General features: G+C 36.7%; 1 protein-coding gene and 1 pseudogene across 1 annotated transcript; both read right to left on the reverse strand.

Annotated features, from left to right (window-relative positions):
• The window catches only part of LOC115294106, a 49,350-nt pseudogene extending 48,436 nt beyond the window's left edge, over window positions 1-914 (reverse strand).
• An 11,671-nt stretch (window positions 915-12,585) lies between these two features.
• On the reverse strand, window positions 12,586-13,524 carry LOC115294786 (olfactory receptor 2L13). The gene has a single exon (XM_029942822.1). The coding sequence runs from the start codon at window positions 13,522-13,524 to the stop codon at window positions 12,586-12,588; it is 939 nt and encodes a 312-aa protein (XP_029798682.1).
• Window positions 13,525-18,861: the final 5,337 nt, after the last annotated feature.

An 18,861-nucleotide genomic window follows, 5' to 3' on the forward strand; every position in this document is an offset into this window, starting at 1 on the left:
CATTGTAGTTTTGATTTGTATTTCCCTGTTGATGAGGGAAATTTCTGTTTTTTCTGTGTCTGTTAGCCATCCTAATTGTGTGCAAGAATTAATGGACTACTTTATGAACTCAATGCCTATGTAAACAGAGCTATTTGTTTCATTGCTTCTCAAATCATTTTATATTACTTCATTAAAATATTGTAAACTTATTTTGTGTGAAACGGCTCCTAATTATTATGTTGATATGCATTTTCTTACTGATTTGTGAAGTGGCCTCATATTTGTTGGTATTTTCATTTCCTTTTCAGAGAATTTCATTTAAAATATAAATTACAGTTAATTTATTTTTGATGCAAAAAATGTATCATATGTATGTGTATATATATATACACATATACATATACATATTCATATACATATACATATATATATAGCCAGTATTGTAGAATAATATCTTGGGTTTGATTCTCTTTCTGTACTGCTTGATAATGCCATTAATATGATTTTCCAAATTCCAATATTACATATTCTGATTCTGGACATCTTATGTAAATTATTTTTTAATTAGAGTATTACTTGGTTTTTATTTCTATGAGTAAACAAACATTCTCCTCCAAACAGAGACACATATAGAACTATTTGGGGTCCACACCCAGCTAGAGAGATACACTTCTTGCCAGACAAGTGGTTGAAGGCCATCTTGGGTACAGTGGTGCAGATGAGCATGAGGTCCATGAGGGAGAGTTGGCTGAGGAGGAAGTACATGGGAACTAGTTTTCCAGGTAGATGAGGAGAATCATGAAAGGGTTTCCCATGAAGGCAATTGTGAATATTCCCAAAAACAGAGTGAAGAGGAAGAAGTGGGTGAGACTGTGAATGAAGATTCCCAAGAGGATAAAATCAGAGTTCAAAGTCGAATTCTCCCATGCCATGATGAATATATTTACTGTAGAGAATATAACGTGTGAACAGTGGTCAGTACTGTGCCATGGAAATATCAAGTACTTCTAGCTTACATCTCCACACCCATGGTATTGTCTACATATGAAAAAAGTATTTTTCAGAGTATATCTTTTTTATAAATGTATACACTGGGAATATTAAAGTTTATGGTTAGCCTTATATGATTTTTAAATATAAAGCACATACATAAGACACATAATTTTTATCATTAGAACATAGCAGGTTTCCAAAGAGGCATATAGTCTAATTTTAGAAAGTAGTTAACTCAATTGTGTAATGTGGATCATCACTTCAGAAATATACTGAGTCTTAAGAAAACTCATGAATTTCTGAGAAGTCAATGAGATTTTCCATCACATTTTTTTTTATAATTTAGCATATCACACTATAATACTAATAAAATTCTGTCTAACAAAGTGTAGAGGGAATTATGTACTAGTGGAAATTATATGGGATCAGTCAAATACCAAGGAAACAGAAGACATTGAGAAATCAACATTTAGAAGTACCTTAAATAATACTTATTATTAATAATGTTAAGTTATGGGGGAGGAGGAGCCAAGATGGCAGAGAGGAAGGGAGCTCTGTCAACTTCATCCCTCCCATCTATTGAATGGAGAAGGACATTACTCTCATTTGCAAGAGCGGAAGGAGAAAATACAGACTCCAGAAAGAAGACAACCTCAAAGATACCTAAGTGAGTGAGTGTGAACTGGGGAGATTGGAAAATGAGCCAGCCTGAGACGGGCAGGGGACATGGGAACCCTAGCCCAACACAGAGCAAGTGCGTGGAGCCCCTCAGAGACAAAGGGAAGAGAAAGAGAAACTGAACAGGCTCATAGTAAACTGTCTCTGGGGAAGATAAAGAAAGTTTAACCACGCTTGGAGACAGAAACTCTTACTCCATATATAACTACTGGGTCGTCCAAATCCCGAACCCAAGTGGACAAAGGAGAGAACAGCTTCCAGCCCTGGGCCATCCCGGTGGGGAGTTGGTGGCTGTGGCGCGTCCCCTGGGGGACTCACTTCGGCCTCGGCTGCAGGAGTGGGAGCACGCACCTCATACCCATGGCACAGATGTGCCAGCATTGGCCACACAAATCCGGAATCCTGGGCTCCAACAGGGAAAAATATAGCCCCCCACCACTACTCGATCCCGGCAGGGAGTTGGCGGCGGTGGGGGCCAGGGCTCGCGATTCAGCTGCAGGAGCTCACCACTCATTTCCGGCAGTTCCCAGCACCTTGGGCGGCAACAGCACGAATCCCAGCTGGCACCAAGAGAAACTGCTCCCTCACCCTAGGCAATCGCTATCCCAACTGGGGGCTGGGAGTCTGCAGCAGTGTCTGTGAGGGCGTGCACTACACCTCCTGTGTGCACCTCACCTCAGGCTGCACACCTCACCTCAGGCGGGGAAGCACAATTATTGGCCTGAGCCAAGAGAAACTGAACCCTCCCCCTAAAAAGCCAGCCGCCAAAAAAGCACACTCATCTGTGGTAGCATAAAAGTGCATGGACGAGGACTTTGAAGTGAGGTTGGCCTGGAAAATACAACTTGGCTCAGCTGTGGCACAAGATCAGACTCATTAGAGTGCCCTACATTGCCTAGTTCCAGCAGAGCTTGGCATGCCGCCATTCTACTCTCTGCAGCCACCAAGGCAGAGCCTCTGAGAAGAGCCCCTGAGACCTACTACACCAAAACACGCCTATCCACAAGGGGGAGATGCTTTTTTTTTTCCTTTTTTCTTCTTTTTTTTCTTTTTTCTTTTTTTTGTACTCGTTTTTTATTATCATTACCTTTTTTACTTAATTTTTTTAATTTTACTCCTTATTTTCCTCTCTATTTTCTCCCTTTTTTTTCTTTCTTGCAATCCAGATATGTTCTCCTGTATCTCATCCTTATGTCTCCCCTCAACTGATCATACACTTTTAGACTGTCCATTGTCCTTCGTCACCTCTGACCCCCCCTTATATTTTCTTTTCTTCTCTTCTATTCATCTCTTTCCTCTCTATTTTCTTTCTTTCCTTTCCCCCTTTTAATTTGTTTGCTTGTTTGAATTGTCTGTGCATTTGTGTGCTTCTGTTCCCTTTGTGTTTGTCTGTCTGTTTTCCTTCTTAGAGTTACCCCAAGAAACAAGCCAAAGTGTGCATGATAGCAAGTCCCAAATATTGCTGAGTAGGGAAATAAAATATCCAATGGCACAACAAGAGAAACTGCTACTTCATTAAAAAATATTTCCTGAAATGACAGGCCCTGGACAGTCAATAAGCCTCCTTTAAAAGAGAAATATTAACAGGTGCACAGTGCTCAACGAGCTTTCTTAAGGTGAAAAGAGACAGAAAACTAGCAAAAATGACAAAACGAAGGAACTCTCCCCTGAAGAACCACCAGGAAGAAGTCACAGCCACAGAACTGCTCAAAGTAGATCTAGACAACATACTGGATCAAGAATTTAAAAAACTTGCAATAAAGTTAATCACTGAGTTGAAAAAAGCATCAAGAACGCAAATGAGACAATGACTAGGAACTTTGAAAATAGGTGTGATGAGTTTAAAAAGGGTATAAATGAGGTTAATAATAAAATGGAGGCAGCCCCCTCAAGAATTGACGAGACAGAGAGCAGAATGGGTGAATTAGAAGATATAGTTATGCAAAAGAAGAAGCTGGAAAAAAAAGAGAGAGAAATTGATCCAGGAGCAGGAAAGGAGAATTTGAGACGTGAGTAATGCAATCAAACGGAACAACCTCCGTATCATAGGAATTCTTGAAGAGGAAGACAGAGAGAAAGGTCGTGAAGGGATTCTAGATCAAATTATAACTGAGAAGTTCCCACATCTGGGAAAAGAAATAGACATTCAAATTCAAGAGGCACAAAGAACCCCCTTAAGACGTAATTTGAATTGACCTTTGGCACGACATCATAGTGAAACTGGCAAAATATAAAGATAGAGAATTCTGAAAGCAGCTAGGGAGAAAAGGGCCCTCACATACAAAGGGAAACCTATCAGAGTAGTTACAGACCTTACTAATAAAACTTGGCAGGCCAGGAAGGAATGGCAGAAAGTCTTCAATGTGATGAACAGAAAAAACATGCAGCCAAGAATCCTTTATCCAGCAAGCCTGTCATTCAAAATAGAAGGAGAGATAAAGGTGTTCTGAAATAAACAAAAATTGAGAGCACTCATGGTCACCAAACCAGCCCTACAAGAAATTCCAAGAGGGACTCTATGAGTGAAATGCTGCAAAGAATACAAGGTGCCAGAGACACCACTATAAACCTGAATTCTAGGGAGAACACAATGACTTTAAACCAACATTTTTCAATAATAACACTGAAAGTAAATGGACTGAATGCTCCAACTAAACGACACAGGGTAGCAGAATGGATAAAAAAATAAAATCCATCTATTTGCTGTCTACAAGAGACTCATTTTAGACCTGAAGATACCTTCAGGTTGAAAGTAAAGGGATGGAGAAATATCTATCATGTGACTGGAAGCCAAAGAAAGATGGAGTAGCCATACTTATATCAGACAAACTGGACTTTAAATAAAGGCAGTAACAAGAGACTAAGAGGGACATTATATAATAATTATAGGGTCTCTCCGTCAGAAAGAGCTAACAATTATAAATATCTATGTGTCATATTTGGGAGCGCCCAAATACATAAAACAATTAATCACAGAAAGAAACAATCTTATTGACAAGAATGTCCTAATTGCAGGGGACTTTAATACTCCACTGACAGCAATGGATAGATCAACCAGACAGAAATTCACTAAAGAAACAATGGACCTGAAGGACACATTGGAACTGATGGAATTGATAGATATATTTAGAACTCTGCATCCTGAAATTAAGAAATTCACCTTTTTCTCCAGTGCACTTAGCACAATTTCCAAGATAGATCACATAATGGGGCATAACGCAGCCCTCCATAAGTGTAAAGGAATTGAGATCATACCATGCACACTTTCAGATCGCAATACTATGAAACATGAAATTAACCATTGGATAAAGTCTGGAAAACTTCCAAAAATGTGGAGGTTAAATACCACCCTACTAAAGAATGATTGGGCTAATCAGGCAATTAGAGAAGACATTAAAAAAATATATGGAAACAAATGAAAAGAAAACACAACAATCCAAAGTCTCTGGGACACAGCAAAGGCAGTCCTAGAAGGAAAGTATGTTGCAATCCAGGCCAATTTCAACAAACTAGAAAAAGCACATATTATAAATCTAACGGAGCACCTACTGGAACTAGAGGGGAACAGCAAGAGCACCCCAAATCCAGCAGAAGAAAAGAAATAGTAAAGATCAGGGCAGAAATAAACAATATAGAATTCAAAAGAACAGTCGAGCAGATCAATGAAACGAACAGCTGGTTCTTTGAAAAAATAAACAAAATCGATAAACCTCAGAAAGAAAAGAGAAGGCACCCAGATAGACAAAATCATGAGTGAAAAAGGACCTATTACAACTAATCCCTTAGAAATGCAAGCAATCATCAGAGATTACTATGAAAAATTATATGCCAACAAACTGGACAACACAGAAGAAATGGACAAATTCCTAAATGCACATGCACTGCCAAAATTCAAATGGGAAGAGATAGAAAGCATGAATAGACCGATAAACCATGAAGAAATCAAATCCGTTATTAAAAATCTCCCAACGGATAAGAGCTCAGGGCCAGATGGCTTCCCAAGAGAATTCTACCAGACATTTAAAGCAGAGCTCATACCAATTCTTCTTAAACTATTCCAAAAAATAGAAATAGAAGGAAAACTTCTACTCATTCTACAAAGCCAGCATCACCTTAATACCCAAACCAGACAGAGACCCAGCCAAAAAAGAGAACTATAGACCAATATCCTTAATGAATACAGATGGAAAAATACTCAACAAGATACTATCAAATCGAATTCAACAGGATATAAACAGAATTATCCACCATAATCAAGTGGGATTCATTCCTGGTTTACAGGGCTGGTTCAATATTTGCAAATCCATCAATGTGATACATCACATTAACAAAAGAAAGGATAAAAACAATATGATCCTGTCAATAGATGCAGAAAAAGCATTTGACAAAATACAGCACCCTTTCTTAATCAAAACCCTTGAGAAAGTCGGAATAGAAGGAACTTACCTAAACATTATAAAAGCAGCTTATTAGCCCACAGCTAATATCATCCTCAATGGGGAAAACGTGAGAGCTTTCCCCCTGAAATAGGGAACACGACAGGGGTGTCCACTCTCACTACTGTTGTTTAACATAGTTCTGGAAGCCCTAGCATCAGTAGTCTGACAACAAAAGGAAATAAGAGGCATCAGAATTGGCTTCTTTGACTTCTTCTTTGAAGTCAAACTTTCACTTTTGGCAGGTAACATAATGCTCTACATGGAAAACCCGGCAGACTCCACCAGAAGCCTTCTAGAACTGATCCATGAATTCAGTAAAGTTGCAGGGTACAAAATCAATGTACAGAAATCCGCTGCATTCCTATACACCAATAATGAAGCAGTGGAATGAGAAATCAAGAAACTGATCCCATTCACGATTGCACGAAAAACCATCAAATACCTAGGAGTAAACCTAACCAAAGATGTAAAAGACCTATATGATAAAAACTATAGAAAACTTATGAAAGAGATTGAAGAAGACACCAAGAAATGGAAAAACATTCCCTGTTCATGGATCGGAAGAATAAACATTGTGAAAATGTCATTACTACCCAAAGCAATCTACACATTCAATGCAATCCCCATCAAAATTGCACCAACATTCATCTCAAAGCTAGAACAAACTATTCTCAAATTCGTATGGAACCACAAAAGACTCCGAATAGCCAAAGTCATATTGAAGAAGAAAACCAAAACGGGAGGCATCACAATCCCAGACTTTAGCCTCTACTACAAAGCTGTCATCATCAAGCCAGTATGGTATTGGCACAAAAACAGACACATAGACCAATGGAATAGAATAGAGAACCCAAAACGGGGTCCACAACTGTACAGCCAATTAATATTTGGCAAAGCAGGAAAGAGTATCCAGTGGAAACAAGACTGCCTCTTTAGCAGGTGGTGCTGGGAGAACTGGACAGCAACATGTAGAAGAATGAAACTAGACCACTTTCTTACACCATACACAAAAATAAACTCAAAATGACTGAAGGACCTGAATGTGAGACAGGAAACCATCAAAGCCCTCGAGGAGAAAGTAGGAAAAAACCTCCTAGACCTCCACCACAGCCATTTCCTACTCGACACATCCCCAAAGGCAAGGAAAATAAAAGCAAAAATGAACTCTTGGGACCTCGTCAAGTAAAAAGCTTCTGCAAGGCAAAGGAAACAATCAAGAAAACGAATAGGCAACCAACAGAATGGGAAAAGTTAGTAGCAAATGACAATCAGATAAAGGGCTAGTATCCAAAATGTACAAGGAACTCACCAAACTTCACACTCACAAAACAAATAATCCAGTGAAGAAATGGGCAGAAGACATGAACAGACACTTCTCCAAAGAGCACATCCAGATGGCCTACAGACACATAAAACGATGCTCAATATCACTCATCATCAGGGAAACACAAGTCAAAACCACACTGAGATACCACTTCACACCAGTCAAAGTGGCTAAAATGAACAAATCAAGAGACTATAGATGCTGGCGAGCGTGTGGAGAGACAGACACCCTCCTACACTGTTGGTGGGAATGTAAACTGGTGCAGCCGCTCTGGAAAACAGTGTGGAGGCTCCTCAAAAAACTATCCATAGAACTCCCTTATGACCCAGCAATAGCACTGCTAGGGATTTACTCAAAGGATACAGAAGTGTTGATGCATAAGAGCACATATACCCCAATGTTAATAGCAGCACTATTAACAATAGCCAAATCATGGAAAGAGCCTAAACGTCCATCACCTAATGAAAGGATCAAGCACACACAATGAAGTACTACATGGCAATGAGAAAGAATGAAATATGGCCATTTGTAGGAAAGTGGATGGACCTCGAGGGTATCATGCTAAGCGAAATAAGTCAGGCGGAAAAGGACAGAAACCATATGTTTGCACTCATAGGTCTAACGGGAGAACAGGAGAAACCTAGTGGAGGACCAGGGGGAGGGGAAGAGGGAAAGAGAGTTGGGGAGAGAGAGGGACGCAAAACCTGAGAGACTATTGAATGCTGAAAATGAACCGAGGGTTGAAGGGGAGGGAGGCGGGGGAAAGGAGGCAGTGGTGATGGAGGAGGTCACTTGTGGGGAAGAGCACTGGGGGTTATATGGAAAACAATTTGACAATAAACTATTAAAGAAAAGATAGAGTGCCAAAGTGCCAATACTTACATCAGACAAACTAGATTTTATTTTTATTTTATTTCAAAAAATTTAATGTTTATTTTTGAGAGGGAGGGAGGGAGAGAGAGAGAAAGAGAGAGAGAAAGAGAGAGAGAGAGAGAGAGAGAGAGAGAGAGAGAGAGAGAGAGAGAGAGAATGTCATCACAGAACCAGAAGCGGGGCTCAAACCCACAGACCATGAGACCATGACCTGAGCTGAAGTTGGATGCTCAATCAACTGAGTCACCCAGGCACCCCTGACAAATTAGATCTTAAAGCAAAGACTGTAGGGGTGTTGTTAAGATGGCAGAGGAGTAGGGAGACCCTAAGTTTGTCTCGCCCCTTGAACACAGCTAGATAGTTATCAAATCATTGTGAACACCAAAGACCCCAAAGGATAGTTTGAAATAATACCGGCTGTAACTTCTTGATATCCCTTGAAACCACAAGCACTCCCTTCATGGCTTCAAGTAACCACCAGACACATGTCTAGCTAATGTCTAATGATCCTTTGAGCTCTCTCTCCTTGTTTCGATAGTCTTTGATACTTCTGTATAATGATATATGAAATAAAGACTGTGTGCAGTTTGCTGCTGATGTTTTGCTGACAGAGGCAGCCCTGTGCGTTTGTTCAGTCTGTGTCGGAGAACATTTCTTCAATGTGCGGCTACAGAAGGCATTCTTGTCTTATTCCTGAATGTAGGGGAAAGTCAGTTTTTTCCCTATTGATGATGATATTAATAGTGGGTCTTTCCTATATGGCCTTTATGATGATGAGGTATGTTTCTTCTATCCCTATTTTCTTGAGGGTTTTTAATCAAGAAAGGATGCTCTATTTTGTCAAGTCCTGTTTCTGCATCTATCGAGGGGATCATATAGTTCTTACCATTTCTTTTATTAACGTGGTGCATCACACTGATTATTTTGTGAATATTAAGCAAACCCTGCAGGTCAGAAATAAATCCCACTTGATCACTGTGAATAATTCTTTTAATGTACTCTGGGATTCAATTTGCTAGTATCTTGTTGAGAATTTTGCATTCAGTTTCATCCAGGATAATGGCCTTTAATTCTCCTTTTTAGTAGGGTCTTTGGCTGGTTTTGAAATCAAGGTAATTATGGCTTCATAGACTGAATTCAGAAGTTTTACTTCCATTTTTATTTTTTTCTAACACTTTGTTGAGGCCAAATAATAGCTACTAACTCTTCATAAATAGCTGGTAGAATTCCCCTGGGAAGCCATTTGGCTCAGAACTCTTGTTTGTTAGGAGTTTTCTGATTATTGATTCCCTTTCCTTGCAGGTTATGGGTCAGTTAATTTTTTTTTATTTTGTACTGTTTCATATTTGATATGAAATATTCGTTAGTTTCTGAGTTTCTGGGAATTGTCCATTTCTGCCAGAAGCCCAGTTTGTTGAAATATAATTTTTCATTGTATTCTATAATAATTGCTTTTACTTTTGTGGTGTTAGTTGTGATCTTTCCTCTTTCATTCATGATTTCATCTATTTGGGTGTTTCTCTCTCTCTCTCTCTCTCTCTCTCTCTCTCTCTCTCTGTTTTTGGATAGTCTGTCTAGGGCTTTATCCATTTTGTGTATTTTTTTCAAAGTTTCATTGATCTATTTGCAGATTTCATTGTTGTTGTTTGTTTATTTATTTCCACATCATTCATTTCTTTATTATTTACCTTCTGCTGGCTTTAGGCTTTATTTGCTTTTTTTTTTCTAGCTCCCTGAGGTTTATGGTAAGGTTGTATATTTGGGAGCTTTCTTGCTTCTTGACATAGGCCAGAATTAACCATAGAGTTTCATCTTAGAACTTCCTTTACTGCATTCCAAAGGGTTGGATTTTCATGTTTTAAATTTCATTTCCTTCTATGTATTTTTTATTTGTTCTTTAATTTCCTGGTATCCCATCATTCTTTAGTAGGATGTTCTTTGACTTCCATGTATTTGTGGTCTTTCCAAAATTTTTCTTGTCTTGGACTTCAGGTTTTATAGCATTATGGTTTGAAAATATTCATGTATGATCTCATGGTTGAGGCCAAATTTGTGATCCAATATTTGATCTATTCTGTTAAATATTCCATTTGCACTCTAATATAATGTCTATTCTGCTACTTTATAATAGAATACTCTGAATATATCTTTAAGTCCACTCCGTCTACTGTTGGACCTTGTTGATTTTCTACTTAGATTATCTGTCCACTGTTGTATATGGAATTTTAAAATTTCCTACTACCACTATGTTATAATTAATGTGTTTCTATATGTTTGTTATTATTTTCTTTATATATTTGGGAGCTCCCAAGTTGCAAGTATGATACTTACAAATGATAAATCTTATTGATGGACAGACTCCTTTTTTTAAATTTTTTAAAAATGTTTTATTTATTTTTGATACATAGAGAGACAGAGCATGAGAGGGGGAGGGACAGAGAGAGAAGGAGACACAGAACCAGAAGCAGGCTCCAGGCTCTGAGCTAGCTGTCAGCACAGAGTCCAACATGGGGCTCGAACCCATGAATGTGAGATCTGACCTGAGCCAAAGTCAGAGGCTTAACCGACTGAGCCCCCCAGGCGCCCCGCCTTAATTCTTTTATAATGCCCTTGTTTATCTCTTGTTAGAGTCTTTGCTTTAACGTGAGGATTGTCTGATATGAGTACGGCTATTCTGGCTTGCTTTTCTTTATTAAATAACATCTCTCTCCTTTGAACTTCAGACTTGTCTATGATTTACAATAGCAGCTGCAATTGCTCTGTTACTCCCAAATGAATCAATTTTGCTGGTTCTTTTGCTTTAAATCATCAAATCACATCAAAATAACTGGTTCTTTTGCTTTAAATGTCAAATGTAACCATGGTACTAAGTTTGTGGACTGAGTTGTAGAACCAGATAAAAGGATATAATGTAAATTTTAGAACCTAGAACCTCCTGAACTTGAATATAAGATTGACAATTATTTGTGTATGTGTGTGTGTGTAAAATCAATAGGAAATCAAAGACTGGAATGACAGTATCATATTTGTATTTTAGGAAAATAACCTGTGTAAAAATGTGTAGGACACATTTTAGATTTCAAAAAGACTTAGGTAATGAGAATACTTATAAGATATTAAAAGAGGCCAGAGAATATTTGGAGATTGAATTTGGGCAATAAATGAAGAGTGGGAGATGGGCTCCTAAAATTCACTTTTTTTCTATAAAAATTGACTCCTACATAATCTCCTTTATGAATGGACTTGAAGTAATTTAAGTATATTAGTAAAATAGCAATAGTAAAACCCTTTGTGAGACACAATATAAGTCATCTTATCATATAATTTCAATCTGTGCAAGGTCATATTTATAGTTTAGATATTGTAGCTGAAAACTGAGGTTTTTGATTTCACTTTTTGTTACATGCTATAGCTACTTATTTGTTTCCACGCTTCTAAAAATAATTTCTCTAAGTATGCATAACTTATTTAAGTTCATTTGAATATATATGTGTATACTTATATATACACACATATATATTGGTTGAATGTAGGTTAAATTATAAATTGTCCTTATATTTCTATGCAGGAACTTAATCCTATTTTTAAATAGAAAATATTTTAAATCCTATGTAAAATAAGACCCCTAAAATTACTTTTATAAAAGTATGTTAGGATAAGAAGGACTCCAGATTTTAATTATAATTATGATGAAGGAGGACAATATGTAAACAAACTTATAAACACCACATTTACATGCTTGCTTTCTCTTGTTACTTCACATCCCACTGCCTATATTTTATGTATCACAAATATATTTTTATATACCATATATAGTTTGGAAAACCATTTTATTCAACGTTTAAGTTTCTAACAGTAATCAAACAGGTAACCAAAGGCCCATCTAGTTATCAGGCAATTGAAATGTATATATTCAAAATTGTAATGTGTTCTTAACTATAAGATACACACAAGATTGTGAAGATGTTGACTTAAAACAGTGTAAAAGTTCACATTAATAACTTTATGTTGGTTAAATATAAAACTCATCATGACAATATAAGTAGAAATATTAACATGTACAAACATGCTACATTTAATATAGTATACATATCTCATTAATATAATTGTTGTTAATATCAGTATTAATTTTAAGGTTTTGAATAAAACAATATATTATTTAAATCAATTTTACTTTTTAAGTGTGGCTACTAATTTTTTAAATTACACGTGGCTCACATTATATCTCTATAAAGTGTTGCTCTAAGGTGTTCAAATTAACCTGGAAAAGGGTAATAAGAGTAAGGACAGCCATGATTATTCTTTCTTGGCAAAGAATACCCTAAACTCTCTTTTCATGGCCCCTAGGACCTCCTTATTCCTCAGGCTATAGATAATGGGATTGAGCATGGGGGTGAGGATGGTGTAGAAGACTGCCAGAATCTTATCTTCTGCTGGTGAACGGAGATTCCTGGGCCGAAGGTAGGTGTAGACAAAAGGTGCATAGTAAAATGTCACTACCGTTAAATGTGTCGAACAGGTGGTGAAGGCCTTTTTTCTTCCCTCTTTTGAGCGCATGTGGTAGACAGCAAAAAGAACCCATCCATAAGAAACAGTAATGCCAAGGAAAGGAAAGAGGAGAAAGAGACTTGTACTCACAAAAACCAAGTACTCATAGACCCAGGTGTCTATACAGGCCAAAGGCAACATGGCTGGCACATCACAGAAGAAGTGATCAATGGCCCTAGACTGGCAGTAAGGAATATGGAGGGCATAGATTGTGTGTGCCAAAGAGTTGATAGACCCCAAAATCCAAGATCCTATGATCATTTTCACACACATCCTTTTACTCATGCGGATAGAATAATGGAGGGGGTGGCAAATAGCCACATAACGGTCGTAGGCCATTGAGGACAGGAGTAAACCCTCAGAGCATGCCATAGTCAGGAAGAAAAAGCTTTGCATGCCACATCCCAGGAAGGAGATACTTTTCTGTCCAGAGAGGAAATTGAAAACCATCTTTGGTACAGTGGTGGAGATATACATTAAGTCCATGAGAGAGAGCTGGCTCAGGAGAAAGTACATGGGCGTGTGAAGCCGGGGATCTAATCGTATGAGGTAAATCATGGTTGAATTGCCCACTGATGCGAGAAAGAAAATGAAGATGATAAGGAGTAAGAGAAAGAGGCCAGTTTGATTTGAGGGAAACAAACCCAACAAAATGAAATCATTTGAAGTGTGATTCCATTTCTCCATGAAATTGTAGTTTTAACTCCCTTGAAAGAAAAACAAAAACAAAACAAAGCACAGAGCAAGAAATTAAACAAACAGTAGCATAAAAAGGAATTCTTATTTTATTAATGTTTGCTTAGAATAAATTGTCTTTTTTTCAATACTGCAACTTTCACATAATCAATCTTAGTATCTGAATTAAATATAAACATTCCTCTTCCAATTTAATTTGGTAAGCACTGCAACAAGTTATTGTAGGTATAAAGCCTAGTATTATAGCCAGAAGAAATAAACAAAATAACTAAAACATTATTCTCTCCATAATCTTGGCTATGCACATCGCTCAGCATTTATAAAATGCCACAAGAATCTCTGTGTTCCCTAGTGTCTGTTAATTTAACACAGCATATTTACAGTAGCAACTGGATTATGTGAGTCAAAAACTTTGTGTAAGCTAACATTCTAAGTCCTCTATTACCTAATTCTTTTTTACATCTTTAATTTCTGGTCTTTTTTCCCCAAGTGGGACTACTGCATCTAGGAAAATGTTCATATTCTGCCTCTCATATTCTTTATCACTTCTGTGCCTTTCCTAAAATGGGCTCACCGTTTACTTGAATGTAAAGTTCTTGCAGAACTTGTGAGATCCACACGAATTATAAAATATTATTTGAACATTCTCTCTGCTATAATGATGTTGCCAATTTTTAAAGATCTATAAAATACAAAGTAAAATGCACAGATTTTCATATCTAATTTACATTTCCTGAATAATTATTACTCTTTTGCAAAAGATATGCCTTAATTCCATATTTTTGAATAGATCAAAACATTCTGAAATTGGAGAGGGTGCTTACTCACTTTTTCTATTTTTTAGTTCCTATACAGTAGATGGCAGCATAATTGATTGAAAAACTGTTCTACCAGAAAAGCAGATATAAGCAGGAAAATACTGTTGAACTGTAGCTAAAACATTCCCCCTACCTCCTTTGGCCTCAAGAAGAGTGGCATTATTAGTAACATACCTTAATTACTTAAAACAATCAAGAAAAAATTTTCCATTGTGAAGAATTTTACTAGTTTCTAATGTCCACTCCTTTCCTTGACATTATTAAAGTGTAACTCAACATTTTATAGCTTCTCTTTTTCTCTTAACTCAATTCTGGCAATTTGTTCTTTTCTTCACTGAGTCTCCAAGCATGCATAAATTGTGATGATGGTATTTCTTATACTTCCAAATACATATTTCTTTCTTTCCCAGTTTCAATGTGGGATGGGACTTTCTGCTCTCTTCAAGCTCCTCTATCTGAAGGAAGCATCTGATGTTCTGTTACGTCCAAGATGTGAGTAATATTGATTGAGTTACTAATTTTTTCAACAGTAAAGCAAAAACAATTAATAGTTTGTTGTAACTTTATTACTTTTTAATTTATATTCAGCTGAGCTAACATATATGTAGTATTTGTTTCAGTAGTAGAATTTCGTAATTCATCACTTACATATAACACCCAGTGCTTATCCCAACAAGTGTCCTCCTTAATGCCCATCACCCGCTTAGTCCTTTGCCCTCACCTCCCCTCCAGCATCCCACGTTTTGTTATTTGTATTTAAGAGTCTCTTATGGTTTGCTTCCCTCTATGTTTTTATCTTATTTTTCCTTCCATTTAATTCAAAGGTTATCTCATATAATTTTGGTAATCACAAATAAAATTGTGAAAAAGAACTTGGAATAGCAAAATAGAAAAGTATTTTTATAGTTGTTTAGTTGACACATGCTAACAAAAAATATACAGTCAGTAACATAAAAGGTACATACTACCATTGAACATGGGTGTTAGATGGGATCATAGGCATCTTCTGCTTTTTATAACTTCCTAGAAATTAAAACTGATAACTCAGTATATAAAGACAAAACATTCAGCTACCATAATTATAATACATTCATTCTCTCCAGCAATGTTCACTAAACTGTTATATTGTATGGCAGTGCTGTTATGTCCTGAGAAATCTGATGATTTAAAATACACAATTTTCCAATCATGTTGTTAAAGTTTAGTGAATAATGCAGACAATAGACCAGCAAACCCTTACTTGCAACCCAATGCTATGTAGTGATTAATACTATAAAGAAAAATAAAATAGCAAAAATGAATAAAGAGACAGATGGATAAGAGCACTAAAAATTGACACTCTGCAGAAACAATATTCAGGTAGACCTGACTAAAGATTTTTCAACTTGAATGAGCAGCAGCTAAATAGTGAAACCTATTTAGTTTTTCAGGACAATACTGATGACACCAGGGTTTTGAAGCACAAGGTATTAGGGAATTCGTATAGGAAAAAGTAGACCATGACAAGGACTTTTATTTTCTTCTGTGGGAAACAAGAATCCAAAGAGAGTGACATGATTGTGGTATAATCTAGAAGTCATGCAAGATGCTTTAAGGGAGGGTTGAAGGGGGAAGGGGAGGGGGAAAGCGGTGGTGGTAATGGAGGAGGGTACTTGTGGAGAAGAGCACTGGGTGTTATATGGAAACCAATTTGACAATAAACTATTTAAAAAAAAAAGAATCACACACAGAAGATGTGGACATAAGAGCTAGAGTTCAGGATATAGTTTCATTAATACCCAACCGATTTCTTTAGTGGGCATGGGTCCCTATTTAATTCACTTGAATTATACGAAGTACCACTCCCTGTTTACACTATAGCTTGGAGAATAGTTTGGAAGGAATCAAACATTGCTCAAAGAGAATGTGGCAGTATTTCTATGTGGTGGCATTAGAATTATTCAAAGGAATAAGACTCTGTTCACATTTAATATTGACATTTCATCTTGTAACATGTAAGTTCAATGGTAAATGCCCATCCTTTGGTATGGACCATGGTTGCCAGTGCAGGATGCTTACCAATTATTCTAACCTGTCATGACCCTCAACAGGGTGCTAATAAAGAAACATCAGTTAAATGGTTCTATATCTTATTATTTGTTCATGTTCATCTCCCTCACCTGATTTTTGAACTTCTCCCTTTATCCTGGGAATTGTCTTGATTTTCAACAGAAAATTGTAAAAATCAGTAGAGTTGGTCATTCATGTGGGGATAATGTAGGACCTGATTATCATTCTCTCTCTGTAACCTCATCCAGAAACTATTGTATCATGTCTCAATTATTTGTCTGATGAACTAAAGCATACCTTAGAACTCAATTAATATAATAGTTCATATGAATAAAATGTGGCAAGATCAGTTAAAAAAATCAGTCTTCAACACATGTGGTCTTGAAATTAAGAGAAAATAGCTTCTGGGGTGTTTTCCTCCTTCCTTTTTTAAATTCTAGTTTAAATTAAAGGGAAGAAATACACCAACCAGTTCTCTCAAGAGCTATGTTTCCAATTATAAACACTGAATAAACAGAACAGACTGTTTTTGTATTCCATTGGACAGTCATTTTATAAAGAGACATGTATGGATTTTTATTTTATGTTGCATAAATTAGAGTTCAGAATTTCAGAAAGATTCCTTAGTGATAGTTAAAACATTTTTTGGCTTGTTTCCTAAATTGAAAATTGGCATCTCATCAGGCAATAGAGGCCAATAGTTACTTTCAGAATCTTGTAAATCTGGGACTTAAAATCTTTAGGACATAAGACATAGACCCTATTTTGTTTCCTAAATTGAAAATTGGCATCTCAGCAGGCAATAGAGGCCAATACTTACTTTCAGAATCTTGTAAATCTGGGACTTAAAACCTTTAGGACATTGACATAGACCCTATTTTTATTAATACCCAACAAATTTCTTTACTGGGTATGGGCCATGTTTAATACACTAGAATTCATGAAATGTGATCCCTGTTTACAATATAGCTTGGAGAATATTGTTCCTGGAGCTACAAACTGGATCGACCATGAATGTTTCCCTCAATCGTCTTAAGAAGTGCATTGCTGACATTTATATAGTTAAAAGAAAAAAATCTTCAACTTATAGGACTTCTATTTGTAAATGTGAGTATCTCAGGTCTTAAATATACTTTACAAAAGTTACGCATCAAGCACACTTTAAGAGAGCCCAAGACCAAGAAGAAAATTGTTAGTCTGAGCCTCAGCTCACTCAGTCCCAACAACTTTATAGGATGGCTGTGAAGACAGAATTTATTGAGTTCTGTGTGCTTGGCACATAGTTAGTCCTCAATATGTGCCAATCTCATTTGTTCATTTCATATGTTAAGTACTGGAAAGCCTCGGGTCCAGAGAGATTAAGTGACTTAATTAAGGTCACACACCCTACTCCAGGGCCACACATCATATAATTATAATAGGTTTATACATTTTGATATTTTAAATTTACTCCTAACTTTTCTAGTTTGTTATGGAACTCCTTTGAAAATATATCCATAAGAGAGAAAAACCACATCACCAAAATATTTCCCTGGGTTTAACAAATCAACTTAATTCAGTAGTATTACTATGACTCACCTTGTCTGAAGCTCTTGAGTTTGTGTTTTGGCAGAGGATATTTTTATACTGACAACACTGCCTGTTAATAGTCCAGGGAATTATTTAAAATGTTTAAGCACCAAACTTTGCTAACATTGTCTCTCACACTACCCCACAAGATCGTGTTATTGATCACTAGGCTCTGCATCAGATCAAAATTCTCTAACAATGAGGATCTGTTCTTTATCTGCTAAAATTTAGGAGAGGTAAATTTTCAAGGATACTTTGTAACATCTGTTTCTCACATCTATTGCTCATCAATCTCTTTAATATAAAACCTATGAGCACAGTTAGAGTCCTATTGCCCAGAACTTGTTGGAATCAGAAAACAACTTAACACTTTCTAGTGAACTTATCTTCCAATCCATATATAATGATCAGTTAAAACATCTTCCTGTCTTATTATCCTGCCCAGTGAAAGCATATTATGACATTTTACACCTAATTCTCTTAGGTCCTACTCTTGGAAGACAGAAGGATGAGTTATTACATTTAATATGCAAAACCTTACATCATCAAGACTTAGAGATTCCTCTTTCTCCTAATTGATCCCCAATGTCCAAGTCCACAAGGGCCAAAATTCAGGCAATTCATTTCACTTTGCTTATTTGGACATTCACTCAGTTCTGCATCTAGAGAGAGTAAAACAATCAACCAAATCAACACTGTTGCATTCCGCTAATGCAGAATTAGACTAAAGACAGATGCACTTGATTATTCTAGAAACAGATTTGAGAGCTAGAAGAGATGTCAGATAATGCTTTTGGAACTTTTGTTAGAGAACAAGGATGGAAGAGATGCAAGAAGTTTAAGTGCTCAGTTATGTAATAGCAGAACTAGCATAGGGACAATTTCCTACCTA

Source organism: Suricata suricatta, chromosome 6 (genome assembly GCF_006229205.1).
Source record: "Suricata suricatta isolate VVHF042 chromosome 6, meerkat_22Aug2017_6uvM2_HiC, whole genome shotgun sequence".
In the NCBI taxonomy this organism is placed as follows: Eukaryota; Metazoa; Chordata; class Mammalia; order Carnivora; family Herpestidae; genus Suricata; species Suricata suricatta.